Source organism: Physeter macrocephalus, chromosome 16, assembly GCF_002837175.3.
Source record: "Physeter macrocephalus isolate SW-GA chromosome 16, ASM283717v5, whole genome shotgun sequence".
NCBI classification, from domain to species: Eukaryota; Metazoa; Chordata; class Mammalia; order Artiodactyla; family Physeteridae; genus Physeter; species Physeter macrocephalus.
In genome coordinates this window covers 33,315,169-33,333,395 of record NC_041229.1, presented here as the reverse complement: position 1 = coordinate 33,333,395, position 18,227 = coordinate 33,315,169, and the positions used below count along the sequence as shown (strand labels likewise).

General features: G+C 35.8%; 1 protein-coding gene across 1 annotated transcript in view; it reads left to right on the top strand.

Moving 5' to 3' along the window:
• The window catches only part of CNTN5 (contactin 5), a 1,454,884-nt gene that overhangs the window by 1,289,251 nt on the left and 147,406 nt on the right, over nucleotides 1-18,227 (top strand). The window contains exon 16 of the mRNA XM_055091393.1: nucleotides 15,603-15,723. Coding sequence (XP_054947368.1) covers nucleotides 15,603-15,723 — 121 coding nt within the window. The remainder of the gene's footprint in view (nucleotides 1-15,602; nucleotides 15,724-18,227) is intronic.

Genomic DNA, 18,227 nt, shown 5'->3' with positions numbered 1-18,227 from the left:
CGGGAAAACTGGACAGCTACATGTAAAAGAATGAAATTAGAACACTCCCTAACACCATACACAAAAATAAACTCAAAATGGCTTAAAGACCTAAATGTAAGGCCAGATACTATAAATCTCTTAGAGGAAAACAGGCAGAACACTCTATGACATAAATCACAGCAAGATCTTTTTTGACCCACCTCCTAGAGTAATGGAAATTAAAACAAAAATAAACAAATGGGACCTAATGAAACTTAAAAGCTTTTCCACAGCAAATGAAACCATAAACAAGACAAAAAGACAACCCTCAGAATGGAAGAAAATATTTTCAAATGAAGCAACTGACAAAGGATTAATGTCCAAAATTTACAAGCAGCTCATGAAGGTCAATATCAAAAAAAAAACCAAAAAACCCAATCCAAAAATGGGCAGAAGACTTAAATAGACATTACAATCAAGACAGTATAGTACTGGCACAAAAACAGAAATATAGATCAATAGAACAGAATAGAAAGACCAGAGATAAACCCACGTACATATGGTCACCTTATGTTTGATAAAGTAGGCAAGAATATACAATGGGGAAAAGACACCTACAGATTGCCAACAAACACATGAAAGGATGCTCAACATCTCTAATCATTAGTCTAACGCAAATCAAAAGTACAGTGAGGTATCACCTCACACCGGTCAGAATGGCCATCGTCAAAAAATCTACAAACAATAAATGCTCAAGAGGGTGTGGAGAACAGAGAAACCTTTTGCACTGTTGGTGGGAATGTAAAGTGATACAGCCACTATGGAGAGCAGTATGGAGGTTCCTTAAAAAACTAAAAATAGAACTACCATACATCTAGCAATCCCACTACTGAGCATATACCCTGAGTAAACCATAATTCAAAAAGAGACATGTACCACAATGTTCATTGCATCTCTATTTACAATAGCCAGGATATGGAAGCAACCCAAGTGTCCATTGTCCCACTACTGAGCATATACCCTGAGTAAACCATAATTCAAAAAGAGACATGTACCACAATGTTCATTGCATCTCTATTTACAATAGCCAGGATATGGAAGCAACTCAAGTGTCCATTGACACATGAATGGATAAAGAAGGTGTGGCACATATATACAATGGAATATTACTCAGCCATATAAAGAAACGAAATTGAGTTGTTTGTAGTGAGGTGGATGCACCTGGCATCTGTCATACAGAGTGAAGTAAGCCAGAAAGAGAAAAACAAATACTGTATACTAATGCATATATATAGAATTTAAAAAATAAACAAAAAAATGTTCTGAAGAAACTAGGTTCAGGACAGGAATAAAGACGCAGACATAGAGAATGTACTTGAGGACAAGGGGAGGTGGAAGGGTAAGCTGGGACGAAGTGAGAGAGTGGCATGGACATGTATACACTACCAAATGTAAAATAGTTAGCTAGTGGGAAGCAGCCACATAGCACAGGGAGATCAGGTCAGTGCTATCCCCTAGAGGGGTGGGATAGGGAGGGTGGGAGGGAGATGCAAGGGGGAGGAGATATGGGGATATATGTATATGTATATCTGATTCACTTTGTTATAAAGCAGAAACTAACACACCATTGTAAAGCAATTATACTGCAACAAAGATGTTTTAAAAAAAGAATATATGAAGAACAACATATCACGTGATGACAAACAGAATGCAGCTATTGATTGCTAACATACAACTGCAGTGCTAAATCAGTCTGACATTCAGCATAAGGAAATATTAAGACTCTTTGTTAACAGATGCCTCGAGAGGACCATAAGTCAGAGATGCATAATCATAAAGAGACTGAGTTCCAAATGACTATCTGTAGTTAGAAACAGAAATTCAATCTTCACTTGTGTGGGAAGATCTACTTATCTGGCATGGATTGTTGAAGCCACACAACCTGATTTGTTTATAATATCTGCAATTGATGATAAACACTTGGCTTGGTGCTTCTCCATGGTAACAATATATTTCAGCTCTAAATCAAAGTCAGTTTTTCATTTTTTCACCACAATGAAGGTAGAGTTTTTTCTACTAATATAAATAATAGAAGCTTAATATAGATAACTTAAACCTACTAAAACTAGAAAGAAGAGAAAAAAAATCCCTTGGAATCATACTACCTGAAGGTAATCACCATTAATTTTTGTAATCATGTTTCCATGCATCTCTTCAAGCATACACAGGTACACATGTCACACAAGTTAGACTATATCACGCATGCTGCTTTTATTAGGATGACTTTCCCCTGCTTTTATCCTCCCATGAAAGCATTTATCACATTTAGTTAAGCTATTTAATGTTCTATATATGTCCTTCTATATTATCCTCAGTCCTACTGTAATCCTAGTTAGATTTACATATGTGAAGGGATATTTTTGTGATTATTTTTTAAAATATTGAAACATACTTTACATTTTGTTTTTGCATCTCATTATTATCTTAATTCTTCCACGTCACATGACATATCTCTAATTCGTTCTTTTCAATGGGTACATAATAAGTATATGACTATACCTCAATTTAGCCATTGCCCTGTTAGTAAATACTAACTCTGTTTCCTGTTTTGAGAGATTAATGAACAATACTACAGAAAACATCTCTGAATATCTGCATTCTTGGGTGTTAATAATTTCCTTTCTTTGGGATAGATTCTCAGGAATAGATTGCAGGGTAAAAGAACAAAACTATTTTTAATTTAAATAGATGCTGCCAGATGTTTTTTCTCATAAACGATATAATGTCAAAGTACACTACTGAGTGACATCATTATATGGTAAAAGATTACTAGATCTGGTGTGGAGGTAGTGTCAAGAGTTTTTGGTGTGGGCCCAGCTCTGTTCCTACTTAGCTGTAATACCTTGGATGATTCATGTCACCTTTCTGAGCCCTTATCGTCAAAGTGAAGAGGTTAGAGTAGATGACTCCTAATGTTCCTATCTAATTCTAAAGTTCTATTATTTTTAAAGGGTATATTCAAAGATTAAAACCCAAAAAACTCTTCAGATATGCTAGCTGGTAACAGTGAAATCATCTTTAAAACTTTCGGTGAGCACTAAACATTTTTCTCAGCAGGGGGCTTTGATAGCCCCCAAATCACATTTTATTCTGTTAAATATTGCATACTTTCTTGATTTATGGAAGATATTTCAGTCTCATGATGTCCTTAGAATTTGAAAATTCTTAATTCAGAAGGGGTTCCAAACTGGAAAAATAATCTCAAATCAGAATTCTTTCTATGACTAAGAATATATTTGTATATATAATATCTCAATAAATGATAAAAGGTTTCTCTAAAGCTAAATAAAGATTTTCTCTAAAAGCAACAATTATCTTATAGAATGGAACAATGTCCTTTTTCAGGGTAAGACACAGCATCCCTTAATTTGTAGAAACAGCACACACAAAATATTTCACATATAATGAACCATTCAAGCCCTAGCAATATGAAATCTTAGGACAAAATATTTGCACATATATACGCATTGGTGTTGCAGTCAATTCAAAGATGTGCAGTTTTGAAAGAGTCTTGTAACTATTCCTTGAAATATCAGAAGCAGTATTATATATTTACAGAAAAGTGAGGGGAAGTAATAGACTATGGCTTCTGACAATTTTTCAATCACTGAGTAAACTGATTTTTATACATTAAATAATTGGTGAATTCTCTTTCATAAAATTACAAAGACATTAAAAGTGAGTTTTCTATATCAAAATGACTCAATCACTTTCAAAATGTCAGTTGAATTTGACTGCAAGGGTCCTTGACCTTGACCTTTTCACAGTTGGCTTCTGATTGACATATTTATTCAGTCTGACCTTTCCTTTTAACTGAACTATTCTTCTTCTGATTGAATCTTCATTGGAAGATTGCTGTTGTAGCTCACTATCTAAGCAGTAGTTTGAATAGTAAGTCTTTTCTGACATTGATGTGTTTGAATTCCCTAAATTCTAGGTATTTTTGATGTTGATGAGAATCTTCATGACTGTGAATGACAGTGCTTAAATGGATGCTGTGACCCAAATTTCCTTCTTTTGCAGTGGGGTACTTTTTGACTCAGAAACTTGTTCCTAAGCATTAGCAACTATCAAGTTAGGCTTGGCAAAAGAATACTTAGTATTTGGTCATAAAGCCCATAGTTGAAATAATACATCTACTTCTTGAAGATTGTGCTTGTTAAAATATTTACTAATATTGCAAATAAAATGAGAAAAAAACTTGAATTTTTAAGATAAACTTGAAACAGTCAGATATTTAACTGGAAAATACATCTTTAGAAATTCTTATATAAAATTAATTATTCCATGTGGAATATTATATTTTTGCAAAAAAATTAGGTATAAAAGTTTCTCCACCATTCATGGTCATTTTTCTTTCTTTTAAAACATCTGTCAACACACTTTTTCCATAGCAAACCATATTCTTTCATATATATAAAGAGACCTATATGAGACATACGCTGAGCTCATCTTCCACATAACCCTTGCCTGCCAAGGGTTTTGCTAATTTTTCTGTCAATTCATAACTCAGTTACCTTTTCCTCCATCCTCCAATTATGATCTTCACAATGCTTTCTCAGCCCCCATTAACAGTTTCTTTGAATTCTTCCCTATCTTGGACAGAGGGTCTGGTTCCTCTGAAAAAATGCCTGTGATATTCCAGTGGAAATAAAGTATCTTTTAGCCACAAACTTGGGACCTTTACCCTGGGAATATTTTTTATTTGGTAGCATCCTGGATTTGATGTTTTCCAAGGTCATTTCTTACTTTACTAGTCTGTTACCACTTGGCACGACTGAAGCTGAAGAGTCTTTCTGTTTTCCATCTGGAGCCTCAGCTCCTTTAGATTTCTTCTATATTCTGCTTGAGAAACGAACATTTCTCTCTTTCAGCTCATCTCCTTTTCTCCACTCTCCAGGAAGTTTCCTCACTGTTCCTCAAGCCCTTATCAATAGTCTCCTTGAGGTCCTTCCAGCTCTCAGTAGTAATGTCCTCGTGGCCTTCCAAGCCTCTGCACTAGAACCCCAAAGCCAGTGCCACATGTTTAGACTTTAGTTATGTCAGCACCCCACTTCCAGGTACCCAATTATTTTCTGATTATTTACTGCTGTGCCACAAGCTACTCCAAAACTTAGTGTTGGAAAATGACAATGATTTGGCTCTGTTTACAATTTTGTGGCTCATGAAATCAGGTAGGTAACACTGAAGATGGCTTGAATCTGTTCCACAGTGGCTGAGCCTTCATCCAGGGTAGCCAAATGAGTCTTCTAGACTCAGCATTAAGCCTCTGTCTTTTCCTCATGATTCCAGGGACCCAGGGTGGTAAATTGCTGGCATCTAAGAGTCCTAAGTAAAATAGAGGCACACAAACAAACTGGCCTCACTCTGGACCTATTCGTATAGTTCTATGCAAAATCAGTGAAACACAGAGTGGTCTACTACATTCCTAAGACTCTGAGACTTTATAACAATATCAGATCAATACTGGCCCTAACAGATGGGCGAGATGAGAGCTACCATATTCTGCCTGCCTGGGCTCTGTGATTTCAGGGAAGAAATAGAAAACCTCCAGACGGGTGTCTGAGCACTCTTTCCCATAGCCAGGATGGGACTAGACTTGTGTGTAGACACTGACTATTCCACAATGTAAAAATCAGTAGCAAAATAAAACACAATTCATCCTGGAAGCCATTATATGATGGTGTAACAAAATAGTGTTAACTTCATAGATAAACATAAAATAGGACAGTACTATAAAAGAGAGAACAGACATGTTGAAATATCAGTAAAATATTGCTCTCTCTAAATTATGCACTTAAGTTAGGAAGTCAAATTTGGTCAATTCTTCTTCAGCTAAAGCTGTGTCACTACAAACTACACATGGCTAAAAGAAAACATACCAGTTGTGTGTCACACACAGAAAATTCTCTCAATGCTGGATTAAAAGTCACAGAAAAGTTGAATGATGGCATGGGTAAATGAAGCTAATGGGTCATGTGTGTTATCAGAAAAGTGATTCAGGCATTTCAAGGGGAGATGCAACATTTCATGTTTGGATATGGCTGATAAAGAGCAGTCTTAAAAACATGAGCTCTCAGATCATTCTATGGTCTATTTGGAGAGTTAATTTCTAATAATAGTTTTGTGGTTGTTACCATATACTGAAATCATTTTATTTTGGTACGTTTGCCAAACTGTGCTTCAACTTGTACAAGTGAATCAAATTACCTGCAAGTTTAAGTAGAACAAGGATTGGTTTCATAGGCACAATAGTAGGGTGGAAAGAACACTTGACTAAGAGTCAAGTGCCCAAGGCTCTACTTCAGCCTCCATGCTTAACTTGCCCTTGAACAAGTCACCTACACTCTTTAGCCCCCCGTCTTCTCAACTGCTATAAGCATTGGTTGAACCAGATGATTTGTTATTTTTCTTTGCACACTAAAATCAATTTTTTCTGCAATGATATTTTTGTCCTATTATTTATTTTAACACATCACATTGCATTAGAGCTAACTGTCTACCTCCCACATTGCATTGCGAGTTTCTCAAAGGCACAATTTATCTCTTATCTTGTAACATGTGCAGCTCAGATATGACAGATTTCATCTCTTGTGCCAAATCCAGTCAACTGAAACACTGCGTTGAGGAGAATCCATAGGTTGGGTCAAAGTTCAGCCATATTTTCTATGAGCAAAGGACAAGGGCATAACTTCAAAGGTGCCAAGTGTTTTCAGTTTCCTGTTTAGACAATTTAGACACTCTAACAAATGATTGTTACATGAATGAATGAACAACTTTGTGCATATGCTATGAGCTCTCATAAATAAATGTATAGCTATTGTAAAATGTTATTATTCTAGAGCTTTCCTGGTGGTCAGGCCATTACTAGCTGTTTACAAAGTACAAGATAATGCATGGAGGAACAAAATTTTTTTCTAACTAGTTGTATCATCTTTATGTAACATCAATGGAGGTAATTTAAAAAGCATAAACAGTGAAAGACAGTAAGATTATTCTATTCCTAGACAATGGTGTAATTCACTCTTAGGGAAAAATATTGATTACTGCCATGATTATTAACATCTTTTTACCTCTACCAGTGTTGCCTTATTGAGCCAGCCTATGGACCAGGTGTTCTTCAGATTATAAAATATTATTGCTGAAGAGGTTCCATGAAAAAGTTGATCTGTCATACGAACACTAAGAATGATTTTCTCATAATATTAATGATGTGAGTTTAAGTACCACTCTTGCCTAGAATTCTCTTAAAGAAAACTGGTCTGCCATGGCACTTAAAAAACTGTCAACTTCAAAGTGAGGATGAGGGTCCCTCCATGGTCCCTTCCAGCTCTAAGACTGTAAAGTTTAGACGGAGTCCCCATCTCCATTCTTCGAAGCATAAGATGCTGTCTCCTTGTTTGTCACCAACATACCAAACAGATTGAAGCCGACAGAGGTGTATCAGTGAGCTTTGTACTTGTACTGGAGATGTAAGAAAAAAGTAAAAAGAATATTTGGATGCAATAATGCATAAATATGCTAATGTCTGGATAGGCTCACAACAAATATTCAGTATAAAACATAAAGTTAATCACTGTTTTTTAACACAAGCCTTAAGAAGATATAATCTAACTATTCTTATTCTTTCATGCTAAAATGCATTGAGAAAAAAGATCGCAAGTCAATGAAGAATAAAAGAGAAAGTAAAGACATTAAGGTAGGAAAGGATAGGTGTTTTATAATTTATAAAGAGATGCATTTTTCCTTTGATATTTATTCCAAAGAGCACCATTGCCTAGAATGTGCATACATGGTCTAGGAGATCAGTGTGGACTGGAGGGTTCAGTGGGACCAACTTCATGGGTGTGCTGTGTGGTCACCAAGTGCCCAACACTGAGAAGGATCTTGTACCTGGTGTAAAACTTGGCTGTCAGTCTTTTGAAATTCTGAATAATTTTTGGACACAGGGATTCATATTTTCAATTTGCACTGAGACCCAAAAATGATGTAGCCAGTCCTCGTGGTCAGTTAAGCCTTTCTGAAAGAGATAAGACTTGAACAAGGCTTTAACGTGTGACACAGAATTTGGAGACTTTGGCAGTTCATTGGGGAACAACTTGAAGAAAGTTGCAGAGAGTATCTTTTCCACTACAAGTGAGAGACAAGATAGGTTGTGTCCAGCCTCAAATGCTGAGTAAGAAGTTAGACCATCCTGTAGGCAATAGGTGAAGATAGCCAATGAAGATGTTTGCGATTGTAAATAAAATCAGTTTTAAAAAAGTATTAACCTAGCAATGCCATGTCATATGGGTAAATGTGAGACAAAGAGAGGGCATAACATAGAGGATATAAAGAGCTGGTTTGAAAGCTACTATTAAAAACCTAAATTTAAGAGCCAATTCTCACAGAATGATTGCTAAAACTATATGAAGCACATGGAGGAGAAAACATTTCTCTCTGGACCTGGTCTGAGTATTTTGCCATCAGATAACACATCCATCTATCTCCTTTACATCTCTTCCAAACTTAGATACAGATGTAAGGGAAGCTACTCCACATTCTCATCCTGTATTTTTCCCATCAAACCTTGATTAGACTAAGTACTCCTTAAGTGCAGAATCTATATCTGTATATCCAAAGCTTAGCATAGCACATAGAAATAAATATCTACTGAATGATTAGTGATAATTGCATAAACAATAAAAGAACTATGAGTCAAATATTCTCAGTAATCATTTAAGATAAACTTTGGCAACAGGTAGGATGTAGTTAAGAGTAAATTCAAGAAGCATAAGACTGATAAATTGTGTGACCTTATCTATTTCATGCCTCTTTTAGTTTAGAAGCACTAGATTAATATAGAAATGACAGTATACATACTCAGGGCCTATATTATTCCATTGAGGCTACAGTAACAGAACACCATAGTCTGGGTGGCTTATACACAAGAGAAATTTATTTCTCATAGTTTTGGAGGCTGAGAAGTCTAAGTTCAAGGCACTGGCAGGTTTGGTGTTTGGTGAGAGCCAGCCTCCTGATTGACAGATGGTCATCTTTTCACTGTGTCTTCACACAGCAGAAGGGGTGAGAGAGCTCTCTGAGGTCTCTTTTATAAAGGCACTAATACCATTCATGAGGGCTTCACCCATGCTCATACTCTAATTACTTCCCAAACATCCACCTTCATATACCATCACATTGGGGTTTAAGTTTCAATAGAGTAAGTCCCCTACATACGAACCTTCAAGTTGCAAACTTTTAAAGATGCAGACATGTGTTCACAAGTACAATCACATAAGTTAGTTCTTGTGTCTGGCATACATTGTCACATGTGTGCATCCTCTACAAGTGGCTGTGCTTTTGTGTACTGTACAGTACTGTATAGAGTGCAGTAGTACAGTATCTTTATTTCTTGCCTGTTCACTCAATGCCAGCCACCATATGCCCACTGTTGCACTGTACTATTGTATTTTTCAAGGTACTACAGTACTGTAATATTAAAAATGTTTTCTTTACTTTTTGTGTTTGTTTTTTATGTATTATTTGTGTGAAAAGTATTATAAACCTATTACAGTACAATACTATATAGCCAGTTGTGTTAGTTGGGTACTTAGGCTAACTTTGTTGAACTTATGAGCAAATGGGACTAACGAATGTACTCTCAAAATGGAACTCATTTGTACATAGGGGACTTACTGTATATGAATCTGAGGGGACACAAATAGTCCATCTATAATGGAGTCCTTTTGCCTTGGCCATTTATGTTAATCTTAGATAAAGGAATACCCATTTACCTTGCCACTAGGGAAAGGAGAGTCAATGTACCTGTGACCAGATAAGAGACATCTTTCAAGAATCAGGGCACAAACATTCCACCTAAGTCTGGCATCCACTGACAAGTTAAATATCACACCCCCTAATCCTGTATGCCAACTTGGGAAAAGAGGAACACTAATGTGATATACAGAGCATTTTTTCATCCACTCAGTATTCTTCATATATTCAATATCATCATCTATAAAATTTAATTCATTGTACTAAAATTTAATTGTGATTTCTTGCTTTGAGTTGCTTCATAATTCCTAATCTTCATTTTAACCAAGGTAGTGGACTGATCCCATAAATTTGTGACTTTGTGTTTATAATACTAAATGATCCAGTTTGGATACCTAGCCATCCTGAGTTCAACAATGAGTCATCAACTAGTTTTTCCTCTTTAACCTATGTCCCTAAGAAAAACTCTTTCTGCATTTGTCTTAGTACTTAACAATACATTTTTAGAATATGTGCTTGAAGTAAATACCAAGGTCCCAGTAATGGCATGGTAGAGCCATTTTCACCTACTTTTAATCTTCAATGCATTGTTGGATGCATTTAATATTTCATCATAATAGACATAAATGTCTGTCAAATAGCATTTTGTCTAGTATTTTCATCACTGGAAGAAACTAAAATTTCTATTTCAGATAATATATCCAATTATTTAAGCATGTGAGTTAATAACAGCGACTTTCTTAAAAAATATATTAAAACCCAGGTCATCATGAATGTAAATCCCATTATATAAAGGTCTAAGAAAAAAAGAACAATTGTAAAAGGAAGAATAAGGTATATGTGTATTATTTTCTTATCATGGTAGGCTATTTTAAGCAAATTATTCTCTGGGAAAAAGAAATATTGTTAGCGCAAAAGTATTTTAACTATCCAAGATTTTATGTCAATAAAATGTTATGTCAATAACATTATTACAATACAATAATAACATTAATCATATCTAATAATCCATGTCTCATAGCTAATACCCAGTTTTTTTATGTTAGAAGGTATTTTTTTAATTGCATCTCATAGAATTTACATGCTATACTACTTTGCTTTATAGAGAGGAATGGTTTATGTGTCTCTTTGGTGGGGACTGGGGATGCTGGAAGTGCCCTATGTGAGCCCATTGAGAAACTTATGTAAACCCTAAATAAGGACACAAAAACTGCTATACATAGCAGGTTTCTGAGTAAGCCATTCAGCATGAATTCACTTTTTATGAGAACAGTCAAGTTATCTTGTTGTTTAGACAATTCATTCCCCAAACCTTCTCAGAGTGCTTACTCTGTGTACAGCATTCTGCTAATCCTGCTGAAAAAATGCTTTACAAGTACTTTACCTTTCTGAAGCATTTCCTAAGAGTTCATGTATGAACATTGTTTCATTCAGTTTCCGTCAATACTCAAGAGAGAGACAGAGTAGCTATTATTATGCCAGTAAAGTGTCTTGGCCAGAGTCTCAGGGCTAAGAAGGTACTGAACTAAGTCTAAAATGCAGGTCTTCTTATTCTGAGTGCAGTAGTATTCCATGAGAGGGGGGATAACACACCTAAAATGAAGCTAGGCACTTACCAGAAAACTTACTATAGCTATGGAAAACATTGATATCCAGTTCGTTGAAGGAGTGAATACCAATTAAGGAAATATTCCTCTTGGCTAAGAATGCAATTATAGTGCCCTTTAACAGATAACATTTATCAAACATTTACTATGTGCCAGACACACTGCTATGGGCTTTACTTGCATTATCACATTGAAGCTGTGAGAGAAGCTCTGAGCGATAGAGTAATTTTCCCAACTTCAAAATTTAATAAGTGGCAGAGCAGGGGTTCACACGATTCTGTGTCATTCCAAAACCAGTATATACTCTTTCAGCACTCTTTTCTGCTGTCTTCCTCCATAGTCTTTCCAATTTCCCTTCCTTATTTCTTTAAGAGAAAAAAGAGGGAGTGGAGGAGATACTGTCAGGCATGAAGAAGGAAGGAAGCAAGCCATCCATGCATTCATTAGCTCACCCAACGACAATCGGCTGCCCTAGTGCCCAGCTCAGCTCTGAGAATGCCCAGAGGACCTTAGGCGTGACTTCCAAGAATGTCAAGTGCTAGTTCAGAGACATGATCAGAGTGCTAATGAAGCAAAACTAAACAGTGGCAGAACTAATGAAGAAAGGCTTAACCAAGGAGGAGGCATTTGAGCTGTGTCTAAAAGTATCTTTCCAGGCAAAGAAGGGAGAATAAGCATCTGCAACAGAACAGGCAGAATTATGGAAAGTGTTCCGGTGTAGGAAGAAATGTGAGGTTAATGTCATAGAAGCACAGAATTCAGCATAGGAGGTGGAATCATGCTCTGAGGAGACCTCTGCTGAAACAAGGAAATTGGACATTATCCTCAAGGCAGCAAGAGTTAACAGGAACATGGAACAGCAAAGTTAAATATGCTTCCATTTTTAGGAAGTCTTAACTGGCAGTCTTATGTTGGATGAGCAGGACCCTTCGTCCAAGTGAAAGCCAACAAAGAACTGGACTTGAGTGGAAGGATGACATTTCCTCTATTATTTCCGAGTCATAAGTAAAAGTTACAGTAATCTAGCAACCGCTCTAATGAGCGTATGTGACCAAGAAATGTAAATGACTTAGCAGTGTTGCCACTCCCACAGAGAGTGAACAGACAGCCTCTTTCTTAAAGAGCCCTCATTTATTCACCCATTCAACAGATAGTTATTGAGCTCACACTATGTGGCATGCCGTATGCTAGATGCACAACGCTTGGAGTGTTGTGTTAAGCACTGGTTGTGGGAAAGTTCTTTTGAAGCAACACATAACGCAGTTTGTTCATAAAGCCAAAGAAAGCAGCAAAGAAAAGGCAGTGTCAAACAAGTGTCAAAGAAAACAAGAAAAGAGAGGGTAACTCCTAAGAGAGAAAAAGTGAAAATGAGGTTTAAGCTTAAGAAAGCAAATATCTTCTGTAAGTAACCATTTCATTAAAACTGCACTAAATTGTGGAAGTTCTCTCTCAGGAACTGCGCACTGTGGGCTGAGATTAAGTGTAATGGGCTCCCACATGAATTCTTCTCATTACTTCTCTAGAAAGATCAGTAAATCTCCTGAAAGGGTAATTTAGGTTTAGTGTTCACAATTCATTCATTTTGCTTTTAATCTTCCCTGTTTAGAATTGTAAAAATATAATGCAGATATAATCGAAAAGAGGAGGAATGGGCCCCAAATGAGACAATTTCAACTCCTCCAATAGTCTTGTCATTCATAGATATACAATAGGCTGTAGGCTTTTATTCCTGTTGATGGTGATGGAGCTTCAGCCAGTTTCTAGAGCATTGCATGCTGTTAATTGCAGGAACAAAGGAAAGGACAGCATAGAAAAGATAATCTATGTTTTACCCTTCTGAATTCCTTGGACCTTTATGTGATTTTCAGTGAAGTCTCTTCTTAATCCCATTAAGTTTTCTTTCACTACAATTCAACAAAAAGGACAAAAGTTTTAAGACTTTTGTCCAGGACAAAAAGAAGTCAATTATTTGGGAAGAAAAAGATCTAGAAAACAAGGCAATCAATTATTTAGTCATGAGAATGTGATTTTATGGATAATTTTGTCAAAAACATGAGCCTGAAAAATGACTTATAATCATTACTTTTTCTGTTGTTAAACTACCACCAATCAGTTTGTGAAACTGGCAAACAAGCAAGTAAAAAAACAACAAAACAAGCAAAAAACTCCAGTAATTAAGACTACAGTCTTTCAGAAGTGTTACTTCTGGAAATAATAAAGTCCTCTCTGATTTTCTGGGCATCTCCTTGGCTTTTCCATTAAACATAGGCCCTATTCTAGGCCCATGGTGTGCACATTGATTCTTGATTAATTTAACAGAGTACCCTACTAGGAGAGCATCTTAGAAATCCATGGGTAAAAGGAGATCTTCACATCTAAGATGGATCCATACTATATAAATTGGTAAATATATTTAAGCTCATTCAGACAGTATTATATTATGTAGATTTGAAATTGAGCCATGGCTTATGATGTTTACAGTTTGCTTTTGTTTCCCAAAATGAAATCAAAGGCTTTTTTAAGGGTAATTTCCTTTTCAGATTTGAAAGAAGTGAGCACTTAGTCTAGTACAGATGAGAAAATGAAATTTGAGTAACAATTTTATCTAAGGAAATTAGCACTGGAGGATATTCATTGGACAAATATCACATTCCTTGAAATTATTGTTATAACATTTTAATGCATTCTCACCAAGAAGCAGTCTCTTGTAAATGACTGAACTAGACCATGTCCTAACAATTATCTCATGAGAGAAAACGTCAATACCCTTAGGAGTTCCTATCATAAGACTAATGGGAAGGAAAACAAACAAACAAACCAGAAATGAAATACCAGAAAGAAATGGCTAAAACATAGTAAAGTTAATTGATTCATTTAAAGAAACACACATCATTTGAGAGGTAAAAATGTCCAATGACTTCTCACCCTTTTATGAATGTTAAGAAAAAAAAAAAGAATCCAACAGATTTCCAGAAATTCCTCTCACTTTCATGATTTTTATATAGTCCATTAGTTTATTTCAAAATAAAGGTGAACAACTAAAGTCTTAAATACTCATCAGGACACTGCCCTATAAGGACAAATGCATCATTTTTTAAGATAATTCATTCATTCCATCCACAAATTAAAGATCTCTAATCTGGGTTGCTTCTCCATAGCTTGCACTAAACATTCTTTCATGTGCCCAACTACCGTTGGAGAGGAGTGTTGAGTTCTTTGAAGATGTCATTTCATGCCGCATGCGTATACTCTCATTCCAGTGAATTGTTTTTGATTGCAACATGGAAACTGAAGAGCATATTGGAGTTTCACTGTGTCATTCTCTGAAAAGAATACCTCATGTGTTGTTGTAAATACCAGCTCTTTACACATTCATGAAAATGGAAATCTATCTTTCCTGTTAAAGTAAATGAAAGACAAGATTAAGTAATGAAAGGTTGTACCAGTCATACTAAAGTGTAGGATCATCACTGATCCCATGAACTGATACATCTAAAAGATAATCTCCCTGATACTTATTGATCTCTCCTTAACTGCAGTTGTTCTTCAACTGTGTTCTAATCATCGTGCTTCCAACAAGGATCTGGTGTTTTGAGGCACTTTTGTGCTCTGTAATTGCATTGATTAACAGAGATTCAGGCTGACCCTGCTCCTGATGGTGGTGGTTATGGAAGGAATAAATCTCTGTGAAGTGAAAACGCATGGCTTTGGGACCACCACCCTTGCACCTAAGCACTACTTCATTCGGTTGCCCACAGTGTACTTATGAAAGGAGCCATTCAATAAAGCCACACAAGATAATCTTTTGACTACTGTTGCCTCATAATTAATTTCCATGTGTTGTTATTCCTTTCAATACTGCTTTCTTGCCACAAAAATAATCCTGTCTCTGAATAGCAAAGCAACAATTTTTGCTCACTGATTATTTTTCCTGTACTTTTAAAGATATGACTTTGTGCGTATTTAAATATTTTTAAATATTGTAGCTGCTAACTTATTATATGCAATATTAAATGTTCAAACCCGTTATTAGCAATTGTTGAAAGCATAGCTTCCATGTGTTCCTTAAAGTAGGGCATGTTTGATTTCTGAATTGTTGTCATATAAATTGTAAGGCCAAAAATGGGCCCTTTGACTGAATATGCAAAGTTCCCCTTAAACCACCTTGAACTAGGCAGATTTGCAACATTTTAAACTGGCACTTCATCCCTCTTTCAGCAAGCATCCTCTGCAGATTTAATGATCAGGAACATCCTTCTGATGCATGCTGGGAGATATGGCTGCAGGGTACAGACCACAGCAGACAGTGTGTCAGATGAGGCAGAACTTCTTGTTAGGGGTGAGTATGCTAATAGTGCAGTCTGAAGACATGATCACCATAAATTATCATACAAAGGAATTTAAATGCATGGACTTTGAGCACATCAGTACTGTGCCTTTTACTTTCGATTTTACAATATGTGTCATTTTTGCTTAACCTTTTGCCTTTGAAAAGATTACATGGAAACTTTCTCCTTAGAAACAGACAAAACCTACAGAGCCAACTTCAGGTCCAAAACACCTTTAGTACTAAGTGGTTACTAGGTGTTTACCCAACTGAATGCCAAACAGAAATTTTCAACAGATGAGTCACAAAGACACTTTGACACTACAGAGACAACATGTTTTTTTTCTATGTATGTGTTTTTCAAATGCAAAGCTAGTGGAACCTCCAGGCACTTTTTTTCCTCCATGAACTTCTAAATTCTACTTCCTGAGACAGGAAAACTGCATGCCTAATATGGTGGCATTTGCGACTGTTGACCAGGTTTTTTTAAAAGTCTGGAAATGTCAACACAGTCTTTCTGTGCAGAAATGACAGTTAAGTGGTTTCCAACCATGAACCAGGCTGCCAGATTCTGTGACCCTATAAAGCTACATCTTATTTGAATTAAGTAAATGACTACAGCACTAATTTCTTTTAGCACATTATTCCCCAGTATGGGAAATGCAGCTCTTAGCATGTAATATTTTCCCTTTTTTTCTTTTTCTTTTTTTCTTTCTTTCTTTCTGTCTTTCTTTCTTTCTTCCTTCGTTCCTTCTTTCCTTCCTTCCTTTCTCTCTCTCTTTCTTTCTCTTCTTCCTTCCTTTCTTTCTGCACTCTTTCCCTTTTCTTTTTTCCTTCTTTCTTTCTTTTCTTTTAGCTTTTTTATGGAGCAACAATATACCTGCAGAAAAATGTTTAAATCATAGGTGTACAGGTATACAACTCAAAGAAAAAACATCACAAAGTGATGAAATTACTTTACACCATTACACCACGAAATTACCATTTAAGAGAACTAGAACATTACCAGAATCTCACCTCTCCCTTTTCAATCTTAAACAATCACATTTTGACTGGTATGAATACTGCATGCTAAGACCCCTTGCATGATCTCTGCAAAGAAAAATTTCACAATCTATAGCAAAAACTTATATCTTAGATTAACTTATCTTATCTACTTGGTGTGTTTTCCAATCATAATTTTTTTAAGAATTCATTAATATTATAAAAGTCTTGAGCAGGAAATATAAGGCCTATGTAAGCTTTATCATCTCTTTGTTTTAGTTGTATGTGTCATCCAAGGTTTATTGATTTGGGGTAGTACATCCACCATTGGTTCAAGTAAAATGTTGTTTTGAAACAAGTGAGTATCTGGGTGAGTGGCAGCTTGTTCATTTTTTTGTACATGATGGTTCTGTTCAGAAGGTTATTTGAACTCTTCTCCAAATTTATAACAAGAATGTGTATCTGTATTACTCTATTATAAAACATCAAGTTTTTAAAGTGCTCATCCTCTCATGATATTTCATTTAGCTAAAAATTTTCCTTTATGCCTTTAAAAGTTACAAGGCTTATGGAACAGCAAACCCCACACTGCAGTCAAATTTACAGAAAATTGCTTTCTTCTCTCACTACAGTTTGTTTTAGATTATGTGTATTTATTGTGTAGCACTTGCCTAGTAATTTAGAATGATGCTCCTAAAACTGGAGCTTTCTAAATGAATAACACAATTTAGAGGATGATAACAAGAAACCAGGTATTTTTACAGGGCCGTGAGGGGCATATTTAAGTGGCAAAGTAACATTCTGCTTTGCAAGTAAAATTAAATTCAACAGGGATTAGAAAATAATTCAGCCTTGGCTTTTTTGTGTTCTGCTCTTTTAGCCTTTGGATTTATGCCTAGGAGATGATAAAATGCAGAAATTTGGAAATTATACTCAATGGCAGTTTCAAACAGGTTGCTATTGTCTGAATATTCATGTAACATGCAGCTCAAGCTTTCCTTTGAAGTGAGTTGCTTCATCACCAATTTTCTATTATATATTTGTATTATTTTTCTAAAATTAATAAAAGTAGATTGCCTCTTCTGCCTGGTTGGTTTTAGGCAGATTTAAAAACTGAAGTAAAGGTCCTGGTTCTTCTTTTTATTTTTACAATTATTTTTTGTAAGTTAATGATTCCCGGTAATTGAAGGAACTTGGATGCTTGAATATTGCTGTTTTTAAGGTTGGCTTGTGAAATGAAACACAAAATAGTTTTACCTTGCATTCTTCTTTCTCCCACTCCTCCATTCGTTGGTTTGTAAACTTGGGGCATTCTAATAGTACAGGCCACAGGACCAACGCTGAGAGTTCTAGATGAAGTGTTTCTAATGATGGCTACAATTCCAGCAGCAGAATCCTTAAAGCACATTTATTCAAGTGTGTCATAAAAATGGGAGCAGTAAAGACAATTTCACCATACTTCTTACAAGATACCTTCATTGGATTGCCTCAGCAGTTCACTTTGCTCAATCTTAAGAATGAGGAACATTCTT